Raw genomic sequence first — 18,790 nt, forward strand, 5'->3', positions numbered from 1 at the left:
CTCTCATAAAATGGATGCTGTAGTTGGTGCAGCCATTCACAAGAATCTATACTTGGATTACGCAGTAATTACTTAATTTTCTAGGAATATATCTAGGGCTGATGAAGCCACAGGTTATACCTGAGGTAATGGCTTTGCATTCTTTGATCAGAAACAAACAAACAAATTATTAAATGGGGCTTGCTTTCATGCCAGGGGATACAATTGATTATCTTAAAAACTATGGATTAATTTATGCTTGACTGTAGCCTTGCTACTCAGCAGAAGTTGAAATATGGACATTTACAGTTACTCCCAAAAACAAGTCTTGCAATCCTTTATCCTCCCTGTAGACCAATTCTTCCAAACTTTATCACTCCAAACCACTTACCAGAAAGTCTCTTTATAGATAAAACACTTTAAGTCAATTTAAACATCTCTGTTGTGATTGGGATGTTTATATGTCATTACCCAAGTAAAAACAACTTTCACCCAATTTGGGGTAATTTACCCAGATTTTGGAAGCACTGCTGTAAACTAAATCTTGATTGTCTTTTAAAAATAAACATGCAAGTTTGAATATATACAGGCTGTTAACTTACTTAACCTCAACCCCTTATTTCATTTCTTCTCTTTCTTTTCATTGTTAGACATAGAAAAAGAATTGTTGAAGACTAAGCAACTGTCAAAACTGAATCTTTTTCCATATTAGGGAATTCAAACAGGGCACAGGCTGGTATAAGTCAGGCATTTGTCATAATGCATCCTGGAAAATGTAGTTCTCAGCTAAGGACTCTACTGGTCTCTTTTTAAACCACTGATTTATTTGCTCAAATTCAGGGTGAAGCTGATACTGAATGCACCTGTACATTAGATTCATTACTGTACAGCTAAATTTCTGATTTTATCATAACCCCTTAAATTCCTTATTTGGAAAAAGATGCATTCTTTAGCATTTTGAAATAAAACCAAGTATAGTAAAAGAGGAATTGCCTCACATAAGCCACATGATAGAATTTGTTGGTCTCCCATTCAGATTAGCTGGATCCTAATAAACAATTAGGGTGGGAGAAGTAAGATTTATAATGTTTTTGGAAAATGTCTTAAGTAATGTTTAAATATGTGTTATATGAAAAGGTTTAGAGTATATTATAAAATGATGGATATTATTATTATTATTATTATTATTCTTAAGAGAAGTTAATTTGTTTAATTAAATTTTAGATAAGAAGTTTAAATATAAGTATTTAGTTTAACTAATTAAATGAGTATCCAGTCCTAATGGTATAATGAATGTTTATATGCTTATTTTTGTGTTTTAGAGTAAAGAATGATGGGTGTGTATAAGGGAATTGGTAAAGATTTAAATGTGTATAAGGGAATTTTAATGTTTTAAGTAACGTTCAAATTTGTGTTTTGGAGGGAGTTTATAAAGAATGATGGATAATAACATAAGTATGATATGAAAAGGTTCAGAGTATATTATAATGTGTTTAATGATTGGGTTTTTTTATTATTATTATTAATATTTTCAAGAGAAGATAATTTGTTTAACTAAATGTATCTATATTTGTTTAGGATTTATATGTTTTTTAAGTTTTTCTTTTGATAGGAGAGAAGATTATGGAGATTGAATGAAAATTTTAGATAAGAAGTTTAAGTTTAAGTATTTAGTTTATTTAAAGAGTATTTAGCTTTAATGGTATAATGAAGGTTTATATGTTTATTTTTCTGTTCTAGGATAAAGAAAGAGGGAGAGATTAGATTTTATATTGTAGGTATAGATATTCAAAGAAAGTAATGTTTAAATTTGTGTTTTGGAGGGAGTTTATAATAAGTATGATATTAGAAAATGTTTAGAGTATATTATAATATCTTTAATGAGGATTTATAAGTTCTTTTTTTTTTCTCTTTTTTTGAAAAATTTTAATTAAGCCTGTACTCAGCTCTGGGAAGGTCGGGGGAGGGTTTGGGAGGTTTGGGGAGGTGGGGGAGGGTAAGGGAGGGTGGGGGGGTATGGGGAGGGGGTTTGTTTTTGTAAAATTTAAAAAACTTTTAATAAAAAAAAAAAAATTAGGAAAATGTTGATCATTTCTGCTTCTCCAAGCAAAGTGTAATCCTGATAGTATTTTGCAGGATCTTCTTGACAAACACACACTGTTGGCTTGTTGTCAAGAGCCACAGAGATGACCTTGGATTAATTAGGCCACAGCAGTTAGCAAAACATGACTTAAGCCCAAAACAGGAAGAAAAGATTTGAAAGAAATACTAACTCCACCTAAATCTTCTGCATATAAGGGATGGAAAATGCTGTCCGCGTGTTAGCCTGTATCAATAAAGCTGAGTTTCAATATTCCTTGTGGAATCTTTTCCTGATCAGGCCCAGCTTGAAGGGCTGGCATAAATCTTGAAGCCCCACAATATACAGTATTTCCCCCTTCCCTCTTCTACTGCAGAGAATTAAGGGAGAAGTAGTTTGAGTTTCTTTCTAATGTTTTCTTCCTATCCTGGACTTAAATCAAGTTTTAATAACAGTTTCTCCAAAATCAACTGCCATTCTCAGCATCTCTGAATAAACTGAGATATAGACATTCAGGAAAGGAAAGTGGTCTTGCCCTTCCTCTCCTTGAAGTTAATTAACACTCTGGAATTGTGTTCACATAACACCGTTATCCTTTGGTACATATACCAGGGTATGCTGTATTTATAGGTCCACTCAAACAATGTAGACTTGATTGATTCTGTGCTACCTAGTCATTTTTTACTCTTAGCAACCACAGATTTTTTTCCCCATGGTGATTTATCTCTCACCTTTTTCAGATCTAAAGGTTGTCATCACTGTAACTGAATCCATTAATCTTGCTGATTTTTCGTCCTTATCTTCTCTTTCTTCCTACCTTTCCCTGCATTAGTATCTTCTTCAGGAGCTGGGTCTTGGCGTAATGAGCCCAAAGTAGGATTTAGGCTAGTGTGTTATGGAAATCCACCATATATAATTCAGAATATTAGTGAGTGTAGCATGCATTATTTTATCAAATCTTATTTTCAAATTTAAATTTCTTAATCTCAACGCAATGCATGGTTGGAGTGACACCTTGTGACTCGAAAGAAGAAATACATCTATTCATTGTAAGAGAACAGCAATATTAGCCTACTCTAGCCAAAAATCAGGAGTCTGGAAGCATCTTTTCAGACTAACAAATCATATTGAAAGACATACATTTTCATGAGATACAGCTCACTTCATGTAGTAGAGTGGCTAGGCGTCTAAAAATTCCATTGCATTATTTTATATCTTTAAGAGAGAACAGGTGCCCTCAGATATACTGGACTTCAACTCCCATAATACCTAGTCAGCATGGCCCCAAAATCTGAGTGGTAATTCCCCCCTCCATAATCCCTGTGGGTGGTGACACCTGGTCTCAAAGATAGTTTAGTACAAAGATTCTTAAACCAGACCTTCTCAACCTTGGTAAATTTAAGACGGTGGACTTCCAAACCGCCAGCATGCTGGTTGAGGAATTCTGGGAGTTGAAGTCCATACATCTTAAACTTGCCAATATTGAGAAACCCAGATCAATGCGAACTTCACTTGTTCTTTTTCTAAACAGGACCCCAAATTAGGTAACCACATTTAGCCTATGAAGGAGAATATTTGCAGCTCAGTGTTGAAATGAGGGCACCTGGTGCTCTCTGAGCTTGCTTGTTTTCTTGCAAACGTTTCATTACCTTAACTACGTAACATCATCAGTGCTAGTGAGTAAAGCAACAAGCAAGCAGAGAGCACCAAGGACATTTAGCCTACTATCTCATGCAAACCAGTTTTTCTATGTAAAACGAGGAAAACGAATAAAAGCTCCTCAAAAGCACATATCTCATCGAAATTAATCATACATATCTCATCGAAATTAATCATAGTGGTGACAGATTAGCCACCCAAATTATGAATACCAATCATTTTACCTCGCATTAGAAAAAAAGGTAACCTAGCACAGGCTTGACTTTGAGACAGTTGCTAATTAGAAATTTGGGCGGGAGGGGCTGGAATTGAAATATATCAATATTGGAGCATGCAGAAAAATCCTTAAAAATCTAGGAAGATTATTTGAGAAACCTTTAGAAAGGCAGACCTACTGAATCCTCCCTCTCGCTGTATTTGCAAAACGCAACAAAAGCGCAAAACAAACACAAGCTAAGGTTTGCCGTTACAGTAAGAATCCCCGCCTCGCCTCGCCTCCTGCTCCTCCTGTTTTAAACTACTTCCTGTAAAAGGAGCCTTCTGGTCGTTGTAGTCCGGAATTCCTCAACCAGCCTTTTCTCCTTCGTGGTCCTATAATTTTTGCATTGAAAGCAAAAGGCATCTGGGCTTTGTTGCAGCAAATGCACTTCATGCGGCCCGGGGAAGCAGAGACGGGCGTAGGATCTCTTTTGCAGCCAGTGGTGAAGAATGCGCGTTTTGATTGTTTTTGCAAGGATTAGAAAAAAAAAAAGGGTTGGGACAAGGATCTACAGAGCCAATAAATCATCCTAGCTTAGTTACACTTGGAGCTGGTCTTTCGCTTTGCCCAGATCGTTATCGCTGCTCGGACTTTTCTCTTGGGTACTGAAGAATACAAGGTGAAATCTCTTAGTAGGATGCAGTACTAGCTGTTGCAATCCCCTCGATCCTCTTCTGCTTCTTTTTGTTAGCAACTAATTGCATGGACTGGAGTGGCGTTAGGCGTGGAAGTGTATTAAGAGAACCCAATAATCATCAAATCAAATTCCAAAACTGATCCACGCCCTATTGTCTAAAATTTCCCCAGGCTTCCAGCAGAGCTGAGTTTGAGGATCATGTCATAATGAGGAACGATTCGTCGGTGATGTTGTCTGCCATCACTAGGGCAAGGGGCCTATTAAGAAGCAGCGAGCCCGGCCTTCTCTCTCCAGCGGCACCCCAAGCAGCTTCCTTATTAGAAGAAGCGGCCGAACTTCTGGTTTTGGACAGGGACTTTGCTGCAGCGGTGGACAGGTGTGAGAAAGGCTGCCAGAGCCTTTTGGAACAGGAGGGTGATTCTGACGGGTAGGTGCCAACTGGAATGAAGAGTGAGAATTCAGAACCGGCTTGGTGCAGGCTTTCTTTAAATGTTGTTGGACTACTTTACCCATCCGTTTTGTTAGCTGTGCTTGTTTGGGCTGATCAAAATTGGAGTTGTACAAAACCTACTTTCTTATCTCTGCTTTTAAGGGAATGGTTTATAGCTATTTATTTTTATTTAGCTGGTATTTATTAGCATGAGTAGTTAAGGAATGAAGGGGAGGTATATCGGGACACTAAAAGAGTGAATGGTACACATTATTTAATTTTTTGGGCGGGGTGTGTGTGTCTCCAAGTCTTTTGACCTGTATAAAATGTAACTGAAGAAAAACAGTGAAACAGCAATGTTACAGGTAGTCCTCGACTTATGACTGTAATGGAGCCTGCAGATTAGTCATGACAATCATAAAGTGGGCCAGTCATGTGGGTAACCCAGTTTTATGACCTTTTTTGTAGGAGTTAGTTGTGAAGTTTGTTAGTTAATGGAGCATTTTTGTCAAAACTAGAAATACATGCTGGTTTTTGGCAAAAGTCACAAAACAATCATGTGACTACAGGATCGTTGCAAACAGTTGTAAATGCAGACTGGCTGCTGAGTCCCGGACAAGTAATCATATAATTGCAAGATGCGATGCCGTTGGAATTTCAGAACCAGGTGGTAAGTACCCTTTTGGGAGGTCAGTCTTAACTGAGTGGTTGCTAAGCAGCTGTTCATAAGTCAAGGACTACTTGTATCTAAACCAAGCACACTCACAATAAAGAAGTCAAGATTTTTGTTAGCAGATTTGCAAACTGGAAAATGGATCTTGATGATTGATTTATGCCATGAGCCCTAATATGTTTGGGTACACAAACTGATCTGAATCTGATCCATCCTTAGAATTGGGGCAGAGATTGCAATTGGATTGCTTATGGGACTGCAGTTTTTCTGCTTTTTTTTTTTTTTGGTTGCACACTAATGTACACATACACAATGTTATCTGACTTGTAGATCCAGCTCTGAAGATCTGAAATGCTCCTTGTGCATTGTTGGCATCCAAGCATTGGCAGAGATGGATCGATGGAGAGAGGTCCTCCCATGGATTCTTCAGTACTACCCCAAACCTGAATGTTGGCCTCCCAAAATTCTGGAGCTCTGGTGAGTTCCCTTTTCGTGTGTCTGAATGGCAAATCAGCTACTGCTCCTCCACCCCAAGCAGGAATAATAGATTGTGTAAAGAGCTTCCACCTAAAATAAGTTAAATATCAAGAACATTTGTAATTTAATCTTACTCTTGGATTATGGGTACTTCCAGGCATGTTGCTTCTGATGTTCTAGTGCAGGGGTAGGCAACCTTGGCTCTTTTATGACTCCTGGACTTCAACTCCCAGAATTCCTGAGCTCTGGGAGTTGCAGTCCAGAGTCATAAAAGAGGCAAGGTTGCCTACCCCTGTAAATCTAGTGTAATACCAGGCAACTATTCTGTCAGGTTTTTAGATGAATGTTGCTTAAATCAGTGTCAGTCTAAACTAGAATTTTTTCTGCTCTACTAAGACATTTCTAATCTTCAGTGGGGATGCAGTTCCATTTAAAAAAACAAAACTCAAATCATTGTGGTCCTAGATGTTAACTCTCCAAAGGGAAAGCAAGTACTTAAATTGTTTTAGCAGGTAAAGTAAAATTGTACAGCCTTAAATTATCTTGTAGTTGCATTCTTGCCTAAATACACTGGGGGGGGGGATTTTTTTTTTTTTAAATAATAGATGCTTTTTGCAAGAATTTCAGTAGCTAGTAAGTGATATATAGCTTTGTAAAACTGATCAACAGATTAAAGATCAAACATCTTATATTTGATCCTTCTTTGGCTGAAACCATCCAATTATGATAGGGGTGTTTATACTAAGAAATTCAGGAAGATTCCTTAGACAAGATCATATTAATCCAGTATTCTTTGTTCCAAATAACAGTTGTTTTCCACAGTTTCTGGCAGAGGATTTTACTGTCTCCTTCTCTCTTATCCTTTTCAATGGCAGTTGTCAATAGTTAAACATGGAAGTTACTGTAAAGCAGGTATTCTTCCAATGAGCTATTGATTGATTAGGCCCTATCAACTTGGAATTTTTTCCCCAGGACTAATGAACTGTACAGTTTCTCACCAAAAGGAAAGTGTCTGGCTTTGAAAAAATACTTTGTGTGACCAGCTATTTTGACTGTATGGATAAATTGTCTTTTATCCAACATCTGGGTGACAGGAGAGGAAGAAGATGGCAAATTTCCAGCTGAAAATTTAAAACGTCCTTGTCAAATGAGTCTTTAAATGATGATAGTGTTGGAATTAAATATTCCCTGCCGTCCTTAGACCTATTAAGATAATTAGTGTGTCCCTGTTTTATCATCTCATTCACCTCTAGTCATCTTTGTCTTTTCTCAAAGCAGCTCAGGATAATTTATACCAGGCTGGCTCATTTTCATGGTCATAATGAGCCTGTGAGGTGGGTTAAGCTGAAAAGATAGGATTTGCTCATGCCCAACCAGTGCAGCCCATGATCCAGGCAAATTGTTGAAACCTAACCTCTCTCTCGTGCACTCAAGTCTATTAGAGTGGGTACCCTCACTCCAATCAGGCAGGTTGAGGAAGAAAAGACAGTAAGATGGAGCTTTGGCAGTAAGAGGTGGGAAACTTCAGATCTCAGCTAAGAGCAGATCTCCAACATCCTGTGGGATGGGGAGAAAGAGAAAACTTAACTTGCTAGCTTGTGCTAAATTATCTTGGCTAGAACACAGTTCATGGCAGAAAAAGTTTTCCTATCTTTATGTTGCTACATAGGATGAGTGGGATCCTTTAACTCAGACATGTCAAACTCGCGATGTCACGTGATGTCGCAGGGTGGGCGCGGTTTCCTGGTGACGCGTCCGGCCCACAGGCCGGCAGTTTGATACCCCTGCTAACTCTACTGTTGGTTTTACTTGTTAACTATGCCTTTAAAAAAATATATAGTAGATAGATGTCAGGTCAAATGGGTTGGGTTGTAGACGTTCGTAAGCTGGGTTTCACAAAGAGGGAAACTATTATTCTTGAAATATATTTATCAGTATTCAATTAGGGGGAACAATTTATGTGTATGTTTTCTTTTTATGCACATTTATTTTCCTTTTTTTTAATCTTGTTTAGTTTTGCTTTGTTTTTGTATTTTGTTTTCTTCTTTGGAGTTTGTATTTTAACCTTCTGAATAAAACTAAAATGTATTGAAAAAGCTGGATTTTGGGGGACCAAGGATCACATCTGGGATGTTGAGAAGAGCTTTGGATACTCAGAAAATAATCCATCACACAATATATGAGTCAAAAATAATTTTTAGAGTTTTTTTTTAAATCGCTTAACAGGTGAAGGTAGTACAACAATAATAATCCCATCTGTCTAGCTAGAGGTGGGGAATGAGGGCCCCTTTATGACTTGTTGACTTCAGTTCCCAGAATTCCTGAGCCAGCATGACTGGCTCAGGAATTCTGGGTGTTGAAGTCAACAAGTCATAAAAGAGCCATCATTCCCCATACCTGATCTAGATCATAATTATAATAATGAACTAAAAGCAGGCTTGCACAGCTTGTAGAGGGGAAGAAGCCACATTGATAAATGAAAAATGAAGGCAAATGAAGGAATACCTGGCATGCTGGAGGTGGCAGGAATAGCGAGGCATTGGAGGCACTGTGCCTTTTGGGCAGTGGTGAATTTATTGACTTTTGAAATATACATATATACATACATACATATATACATACATACATACATAGTTCAAAAGTATATATATGTAAATATATATGTTTTCTGAGGTTTTTGTGGATGTTTGTATGTAGGTCTTTGGTTATTCTGGTTTTCTCCCACATAAAATTGGAAGTGTCTTGGTGACGTTTCGACGAAGTCCCATTCGTCATCTTCAGGCTGGTGTTTTCGCCTTCGTGCTTCTAGGAGCAATGTGTGATCGTAGCTGTTTCTTCTTTTTAACTGCCAGTGGGGGTATAAACTGATTGGGTGGGAGCTTGGCTGTGTTCTGGTTGGGTGGAGGTGTGTTCTGATTGGTTAGGGGCTTGGGCGTGCTCTGATTGGCTGGGGGAGTGTTCTGTTTGGGTGGGGGCTTTGTTGTGCTCAGGTTAGTCTGAGTTGCAGGGGGATTTGAGATTGTGACGCAGCCAATCAGAGCACGACCAAGCCCCTAACCAATCAGAACACACCTCCACCCAATCAGAACACAGTCAAGCTCCCACCCAATCAGTTCATACCCCCACTGGCAGTTAAAAGGAAGAAACAGCTACAATTACACATTGCTCCTAAAAGCATGGCAGCCTGAAAATGACGAATGGGACTTCGTCGAAACGTCGCCAAGACACTTCCAATTTTACGCGGAGGAAAACCCAAATAACCAAAGACCTACATATATATACATACATACATACATGTATGTGTATGTGTGTGTAGGTATGTATGTGTGCATATATATATATATGTGTGTGTGTATATGTATATATATGTGTGTATATGTATATATATGTAGTTAATAACACTAAAAATATGAACCCTGGGAATATTCATATCCAAAATAAAATGAACACCAAGGTATTGATTAAAACTATAAAAGTTTAATTTAAAAACGCCAAGCTTTCGCCGTCACCTGCCGGCATCATCAGGGCTGGACCGCCAGGGTGTGAGAGAGTCATTTTATAGGCAGGCCGGAGTCTGCACTCGGCTCCTCGATCTCGTCACCGGACGCAATTGGTTAAATTATGCTCCGGTGGTTCGTTTCTTTCTGTCCTTCCTAGCTGCGTGTGTATCTTCATCTACCTTCTTTTCTTTGGATTCTAAGGCAGGTGATGTAAACCCCTTGTCTCTTCGATTGTCTCTATCCCTCAATCCATTCCCCCTTTCGGGTTCGAGTGGTAGTTTGCATTTGTCCTTTTCCTTTCTCCAATCACGCTTCACCCAGTCACTTTCTCTATGAGTATCTTTCTTTTCATCCTTAACGCCCCTCCCTCGTGCCCAACTGTCAATAGAATGGTCGTGCACAATGTTCCAGACTGGCTGGGGTGGCTCAATGGATTGTTTTTCTATGGGGGTGATCTCATGGTTATAATTATCTCTGGCCATCACACCCTTCCCTTCCTTTTTATCCTCTGCGCTCCCATCGCGCATACCACAATCCGAGGTCTTGATCTGGGGGGGGTGGAGTTACGATCTTCCTGAGCGTCACAACGCTCCTTCCCTACTCTCCTCCTCATTCCGACGCCTCTCGCTCCTGCGCGTGCACGACAGGAGTCTTTGGAGTCCATGGGTGTTGCCGGCACAAGACGCAGCGAGCTAACAAGAAACGGTCTCTCAGCCCTGAAGATGTTGGGGAGTTTTCCCAACGAAAGCTTGACAACCTTTTAATATAGTAAAATACTTTAATTAAAGTATTTTAACTTTAAACTCTCCTGGTGAACGCGCTTTATTCATTCCATTTATAATTATGCCCGGGAGTCGCATTTTCACCATTATTGAATATATGTATGTATGTATGTATGTATGTATGTATGTATGTGTGTGTGTGTGTGTGTGTGTGTGTGTGTGTGTGTATATATATATATATATATATATATATATATATATATATATATATATATATTTACCTTGAATGAACACCCTGTCAGCCCAGATATGGGAGAAAGAAATCTTCTTTCTTTTCTTTTCTTTTGCCTGTATCAGCTCAATCTAGAGCCATCCACAAGCAGCAGTCACTAACTGCGACATCATTTTTACATTTTTAGGTTTTGCTAACAAAGAATAAAGAGAGAATGGTATAGCCGAAATAGCTATACCATTCTCTCTTTATTCTTTGTTAGCAAAACCTATATATATATATATATATATATATATATATATATATATATATATATATATATAATATGCACCTGGTTCAGTTCTTTAATGGAAGTATTTAATGGAAGTATTAAGCATATGTCACAGAGACCTATTACTCTTTTCATTTCTACCATAGAAAGACATCTCAAAAATCAACAATAAAGACATCTTTTGAATCCCCCTGTTGACATTTGGACAGTTGTTTTCTTTCTACCTTCTGCCAACTTCCCCTTTGTAGACCAGACCAGAAAACCTTCTGTTTTCCACAGGAAGACTAGAGTCTTCAACTCTCCACAGGAAGACTAGAACCAACTTTATTGAGTTTTGTCATAATAGCAGAATCTTGCACGTCTGGTTGTGCTGTCGCTTCCCAACAAATTCTTACAACTCAGTGAATCAGGGAGACCTTTACCTGAGTTAGTTCTAAATAATATTTTTTTTCCTGAGGCTTAAAGAATGTTTTGGGCCCCTTTGCCTAGGTAACGGGTCTTGCAAAACTTGGTCAAAGTTATCTCCCATAGATACTACTAGAATAATTCTTTTAGCTGAACCCTATTCCCCTCTAGCTTCTTTGGATGAATACAACCATCTCCCTAGGTCTTTTTTTCTAATAGGTGCATGGCCAAACTAAGCTTTTTCATTAATTTCAATCTTCTGAGAATTCTCATAAAACCCTAAGAATTGCTGGAAATATAGATTCGGCTGGAGGCACACCCTTCACTTTGCTAACTTCCTCATTTCTTTATTATTATTATTATTTAAATAAAAGGTAGGAGGTCTAATTAGTGCAATCTGTTGCATCCATTAGGACCCATGGATGTTACATCTTACTGGTACTTTGCACTTCTGAATGTCTAAGACGGGTCTAGCTGAAATATGAATGTTGAAATTAAATATGACTTAGAGTGTTATTCATATGTTCTCTTTCAGCATCCTCCTCCATAGCAAAGTGGAAGAACCTCATGTGGTATTAGAGGTTGGTGGGGACTGGTTATACTATCCATCCAATCAGAACTTGTCAAATTATGGTCTGTTGGCTCAGCTTTATCTCTTTCATGTGCTCTTGCCACTCGGACACTTTTCAGCAGCAGAGGGGCTGATCCAAGATTGTAAAGCTTTGAGCCAGGAACAGCAAGAAGACATGCACAAAACCCTTCAAGAGAAGAAGCATCAGTGGCTACAGAAAGATGAAACACCTCCAGTTCCTGAGGAGCACCCAGAGATATCATGGAAGCTGCAGTTGGGTAGGATTCTTGTAGATGGAACTCTGGGTGTCTTGTAAAATCATTTGCAGCTATGCCTGCAATAAGCATTGAACTTCCAATAAAGCAATGGTACCAGCTTGGTCAAAGCATCACCATTCAGTGCTAAAATTTGGCTGCTCTGTTCTGGTAGTCCTGTTTCCTTAGGTACACACAATAGAATACAGAACACAGAATCATATTTCTGGAAGGGACCTCAGCAGTCTTCTAATCCAACCCCCTGCTCAAGACAGGAGACTTATACATCTGAATGATTGATTGCACAAGCAGAGTTCTCTCGATAAACATGTTGAACAGGTCCAAGGAGAGAAAAGATTCACAGCCTTCTTTGTCCCTTTGCATCACAGATTGGCTCTTTGTATTTCACAACATCTAGATGTGCTAATCATAATAATAGATTTAATTGATATGCCATTCCATTCCCAGCAACATTCCCCTTGAGGCAGATGGAAACTACAACAATTTCAGTCGGAAGCAAAAACAGGTCTAGATTCCATTTAGGGGAGAACCTTAGCTTAGAGGCATATAGTTGGCTTATGAAAAATTGTATGCTGAATCCTTTACAATTTTAGTAAAAGGAAAAAGAGTGGAATCATAGAGTATCTCTGTCACTAAGACGAGCTGGTACTAAGCTAGGTGAACAGATCATCTAACAGTTACTAATAATCTTGAAAAATACAGTGAAACATAAAGTGACCAGTCATTTTAAAGTATAGCATGTTATTGGAACTCCAAACAAATTTGCTGCAATTTATATTTTACAGGGCTAGTATAAATAAGGAGCAATACAGTCCTATCACAGCAGATTAATTAATGGAATAGACAGCTTAAACCTTATTTCAGAATAAGAAACCAGCTTCTTAATTTGATTAACTGTTTATTTGGGGCTGGCAAACTCATCAAGAAATGTTTGACACACCTGGAAGAAATGAACTTTGTGTGCCTGTTAAAGCAGGATTATGCAATTGTTTTAAAACAGCAAGATAAATTTAGATCCAATCTTATTTTATTTTTTATTTATTTATTTTAGAAATAATTGATTAAAGCAAATGTAGGTTGTATAATTAACACACTAAATAACAGTCTATGGAGATTCTCAATCATCCAGGTCATGGCTGTCTCCAAGGTGCTTTTCAAAAGACAACTGGACTTCCTTAGTTTCTTGAAAACATTTTGCATCTCATGCAAGAAGCTTCTTCAGTTCTGAACTGTTCAGAACTATTAAACCGTAGAAGCTTCTTGGATGAGAAGCAAAATGTTTTCAAGGAAAAAAAAACTAAGGAAGTCCAGTTGCCTTTTGAAAAGCACTTTGGGGACAGCCATGACCTGGATGATTGAGAATCAAATAACAATTAATTATTTTTTAAATATCTCAATTAAAACTACAAAAAATATAAAGTCGTACATCTATTTAAAAAATGAAATGAGAAAGCTCACTTTTTGGTGTTCTTGGTTCTGGTCATTCCCTGGTGAAGTTTCTTTCCCTTGTGCTGCAGGTTCAGCATCTCAGAGGATGTTGAATGTCTTGGTCCAGCTGAGAAGAGTGCTGGAGTCTTTGGCAAGCCAGTTCAGTTTCCTCCCCTTCAAGAAGACACTTCTGGTGGCCTTTCTATTGTGTCTCATTGTAGTGAGACTTGACCCAGGTAGGGGACGGGGGGGGGGAAGCGGGAGGGAAACATCTGGAGAAATAGTCTTATCTGAAGACAACTACGTACATGGGGGCAGGAAGTGGAGAAAATGGATAATGGGAATAATATGAGACATAGAATCCTTGGCACGATGTGTGGACCCAAAGGGTGTCTGGGAAAAGAAATTTTGATTTGGAAAGCTCCCACTCTGATGATGCCCAGGAAACTATTGAAAAACCATCTGATCTCCCAGATCAACATCTGGGAGATCAGATGGTTTTTCAATAGTTGATTGAGGATGGAACCCCTGTTGGATTTCTTTTCCCTTCCTTCCTTCCTTCCTTCCTTCCTTCCTTCCTTCCTTCCTTCCTTCCTTCCTTCCTTCCTTCCTTCCTTCCTTCCTTCCTCGTTCTTTCTTTCCCTTCCTTCCTTTCTTTCTCTCTTTCTCTTTCTCTTTCTCTCCTTCCTTCCTTCCTTCCTTCCTTCCTTCCTTCCTTCCTTCCTTCCTTCCTTCCTTCCTTCCTTCTTGCATATACATCTGTCTCTAGGCTGCTTATGAATTCCTCTCTTTTTTATGGTATTTTTCTTGCTTTTTTAAACTCTTAAGCCAGAGTTCCCCAACCTTTTGGGCACCAGGGACTGGTTCCATGGAGAGAGGCTTTTCTGTGGACCAGAAGGTGTGTGGTTTTGTGTGCTGCCTGCGTCTTGCGGATGGGGTTTTGCTTGTTTTGCCCAGTTGCTGGCATGACCCGGCCCGGTATCGGTCCACGGATCTGGGGTTGGGGACCCCTGCTCTAAGTCATTAGGTAGACTCTAGCTAGTTTAAACAAAATAAATCATGACCTTACCTTCTGGTCTTGGGGTGCTTGTTTGGATGATACTGCTGCCACCACCTGTCTTTAGACAGATGACTATACAGGTAGTCCTAAACTTACAACAGTTCATTCAGTGACCATTTGGTTACCAAAGTTACAGTGTCACTGAAAAAAGTGACTTGTATCACTTTTTGATCATATGACCCTTGCAGCATCCCATGGTTACTTGATTAAAATTCAGATGCTTGACAACTGACTCATATTTATGACGGTTACAGTGTCCTGGGGTCACGCAATCACCTTTTGCCAATTTCTGACAAGCAAACTCAATGGGGAAGCCAGATTCATTTAACAACCATGTTACTAACTTAACAACTGCAGTGATTCACTTTACAACGGTGGCAAGCAAGGTCATCAAATGGGACAAAAATCACTTAACCATTTTACTTGACAATAGAAATTTTGGGCTGAATTGTGGTCATAAGTTGAGGACTACCTGTACTTAGCCTCCTCCGTGAGATAGAGATCCTATATAACCCACGCACCTCACTTTGTGTAAAAGAAAAATGAGTTGATAAAAAGGAAAATCCTATAGTGCAGTGTTTCCCAAACTTGACAATTTTAAGGCATGTGGACTTCAACTCCCAGAATTCCACAGCCAGCAATGCTGGCTGTGGAATTCTGGGAGTTGAAGTCCACATGCCTTAAAATTGTCAAGTTTGGGAAACACTGCTATAGTGCCACTTCCTGAAACAGTCGTTCAAGATATATGGGTATCAGTTATAGTTTTGGGGAGATAGATCTATCTTACAAGAGATAAATCAAATTGGACATGATTGTTATCACAGTTACTGAGCTGACCCAATTTACCAATACAGTAGAATAGTTGGCAAATTGGTTACAGTGAAAAATCCATTGCTGTATTCAAAGGAGCTTTTAATGAGGAGAATACTAGCTTTTTGGAAGGTGCCTGTTGATTAAGAATTTCATAACAATACACATAGATCTCTGTACAGAGATAAAAAATGTCAGATAAAAAAGTAGACACACATACTTAAAATAATTAATTTTATATTTCTAGTTAAATATGTCACCTCTTCCTTAGGATGACTTGATGTCGGATGCTGAAGTTTCCTCCTTGTTTTCTTGAATTTTTTTCCTTACTTATTTTGTTGATGATTTTCTTATATCACAGGCTTTGGAGAGCAATGTTGCATCTTTCCTTTTTTCCAACCTCTAAGTTGTTCTCAGTTATCCACTTTCTTCCAGAGAAATGCAGCCAGTTTCAGAAGAGTAAAGGCTTCTTCTAATAGTAGGAAAGAGTGGGGCGTCAAAGTCCATATTACTCAGAGTGAGCATTAATTAATTGATTGATTGAAAACTGAAACAGTGCCTATCTGTGACAGGTCAGCAATCAAGTCAAGCTTGAAGGCTGCTTTGCAAAACATTAATATCACAGAGGGATCCCAATTTAGTTGGAAGTGTATTGTAGCCAGATGTAAATTAGCATGTAGCATGTAGCATTAATTTTATTTTTGTTTTTCTATTCTCTTTCCTTCCTAGCATCTCCTACTTCTCTACCCTTCCTCTACAGGCTGACTCAACTTTTCCATCAAGCCCGTTCGGCTTTATTTCCTTCAAGCAGAAGACCTCCTGTTCAAGACTAAGCTAGCTTTGTTGTTATCTCTGAATACTACGAAATGCTCCCAAGCCAACACTGCAGGTTTGGGGACAATGCTGAGCATAAAGCTACAGGAATTTCCTCAAAGACCAAGAATGTCTTCTGAAGTGCATGTGGCTGGTTGAAATACAATAGTCCACGTTAAGTGGTGTCTCTTGTATTGAAATGTGCTGTTGTGCTCATTCCTGCTTAGAAGCATGTTCTGTTTAAGTGAGTGACACTTGCTTCCAAGTAAACATTGAGATCAAGGTGTGACAGACTATTTTCGCTTTTTTAAATTTTCGCTTTGTCAAGGAGACATTAAACATTTTTCTATCTTGGACAGACTGTGCCTGCATCTCCTCGTATACATTTGTCATACAGAACGTCTTCCTCCATTAATCAACTTTCTGTACTTGACTGTGAAGCCCACAAACCAAGAAAGACACATGGCAATTCTTCCAAGTAGATTTTTTTATTGTTCCATACCTGTAGACAGAATCTTGCCAGACTAAAGCTTTCTACTATATACTCCAGCATATTCTCTGAGAACTATTAGGGAGGCGGTTTCTTCCACCTTCTTTCTCTTACACAAACTATCTGAATTGAGCTGCCTCTTATTCCTCTGGAATACATCCCTCTTTTGTGGCAATCCAGTCCACAATGTTCCATCACACTGGTTGCCTCCAGATGGGATGGACACGTCATATCTAGAGAGCAAATGGTTGGTGCAGACTCCATTTAAAAATCACGAGTGTTTTTGCTCAAAGAAGAGGAAGTGATTCCAGAGAAAGTAGAGAAGCCATATCAGGTTAAGTGGTTTTCTCTTTAACTTTTACGGCTGAGCTGCCAGTGTGGCAAGCAAGATACGAAATGATTAATCATCTTAATCCCAACTTTCCTTTCATCCCTTTACCCATCAGAGCCTCTAGGCCAGTGATGGCAAACCTTTTAGAGACCGAGTGCCCAAACTGCAACCCAAAACCCATTTATGCATCGTTGGGTGCCAGGTGTGTGTGGCCCATTGGGTGTGTGTGGCCCATTGGGTGGGTATGGCTGCAGTGGTAACGGCAGACTGGGTGGGACTAAAAAGTTCAATCAATTCCAACTTTGCAAGATCTTTTTTTTTCCCGCGAGAAGTTGAAATTGACTGATTGATTGAACCTTTTTTTTTTTGTACATGGTGGCGGAGGCCTAAAGCGAAAAGGTTTTATAAAACCCAGCTGAAGGCCTAGGACTGGGGTGACGGCACACATGTCCACAGAGAGGGCTCTGAGTGCAGCCTCTGGCACCCGTGCCATAGGTTCGCCACCACTGCTGTAGGCCTTGGGGGTAGACACTGCTTTTCCTGACTTGGTAGTGAAACCCAGAATCGCCTTATCTGGAAGATGGGTAGCATATAAATGTAGCATTTTTTAAAAGTCCTTGCTAATGAGTGATAGCAGATACCTGTGGTCTTCTGTGCAGGTCTTTAAGGAAGATCTGTAATGCTTTTAGCAACTTTGTCTGCTCATTATTTTGTAATGGTTTGGTTGGATAAACATGAATCATTTTCAGTGATGGAAGAAATTTGCAAATGATATTACATGATGTTTAGACCAGTTGTTATCCCCGTTTAATGTCTATTTAAGATTTTCAAAAGTGTTTTGGTTTTATTTGTTTGGCATCTTTTGTCATCTCTACCGAAGAAAAATTAGACAAAGAAGAATGGAGTACTACCAAGGCAAGATACCCATTTATAATGGTTGGTTGTTTTTTTTTTTGCCTTCAAATCAGTCTTGATTCTTGACAGCTACATGAACAAATGCCAGGGGTTTTCCAGGCAATATTTTCAGAAGCACTTTGACCTTGTCTCCTGCTTCCTAGGGCTGCGAGGGTGTGACTGGCTCAAGGTCAACCAACTGGCTTCCATGTGTAAGGCAGGATTAGAGCTCAACATTCTCTGCTCTTAGTCCAGTGCCTTAACCACTAAACCAAATTGGATTGTATCTGCATTGATTGCAAAAGTATTTCCATACATTAGAAACCCACATTTTTATTTTACTCTGGATACAAAACATCTCTTCACAAAGAATGCTGATGTATACTTGTACACTTCAGCTGTTTTTATCTGTTTTGAATATTGAATAATATTCTGCCCATAGTCAGAATGAATCCGGCAGTTGGACAGCCTTAGAAATCTATTAAATGAAATTTATATTTATTTCCTTCGGTAATGCTGATCTGTGCGCCAGTTTTTGTTTTGACTTTGTCTATGCAATTGCAATAGATAAACTGCATTATATTTTGACCACCACGGCCTCCCTTGTAGGCTGCACATACTCTATAGTTTACAAGCTAAAGATAATACTACGTGGAACTCTGGGGATGAAATGCTGACCAAACAATGTTGGCTAAAGTGGAGCTTACAGAAGAGAACAAAAATAAAAGCTGAAAAACCTGCTAAATTTAAAAGGTCTGAAGTCTTCAGTGGGTAGTGGAATTTCAGAGAGACAT

General features: G+C 38.9%; 1 protein-coding gene across 1 annotated transcript; it reads left to right on the plus strand.

The window, feature by feature from the left end:
* Positions 1-4,243: 4,243 nt before the first annotated feature.
* PEX26 (peroxisomal biogenesis factor 26) lies at positions 4,244-16,637 on the plus strand. Its single transcript, XM_039367301.1, has 6 exons — positions 4,244-4,596; positions 4,785-5,041; positions 6,048-6,194; positions 11,860-12,173; positions 13,688-13,834; positions 16,198-16,637. Exons 2-6 carry the CDS (start codon positions 4,821-4,823, stop codon positions 16,299-16,301), a joined length of 933 nt encoding a protein of 310 aa, XP_039223235.1. The 5' UTR covers positions 4,244-4,596; positions 4,785-4,820; the 3' UTR covers positions 16,302-16,637.
* Positions 16,638-18,790: the final 2,153 nt, after the last annotated feature.

The sequence above is a fragment of the Crotalus tigris genome, unplaced genomic scaffold (genome assembly GCF_016545835.1).
Source record: "Crotalus tigris isolate CLP2741 ecotype Arizona unplaced genomic scaffold, ASM1654583v1 scf7180000017541.2806704, whole genome shotgun sequence".
Classification (NCBI taxonomy): domain Eukaryota; kingdom Metazoa; phylum Chordata; class Lepidosauria; order Squamata; family Viperidae; genus Crotalus; species Crotalus tigris.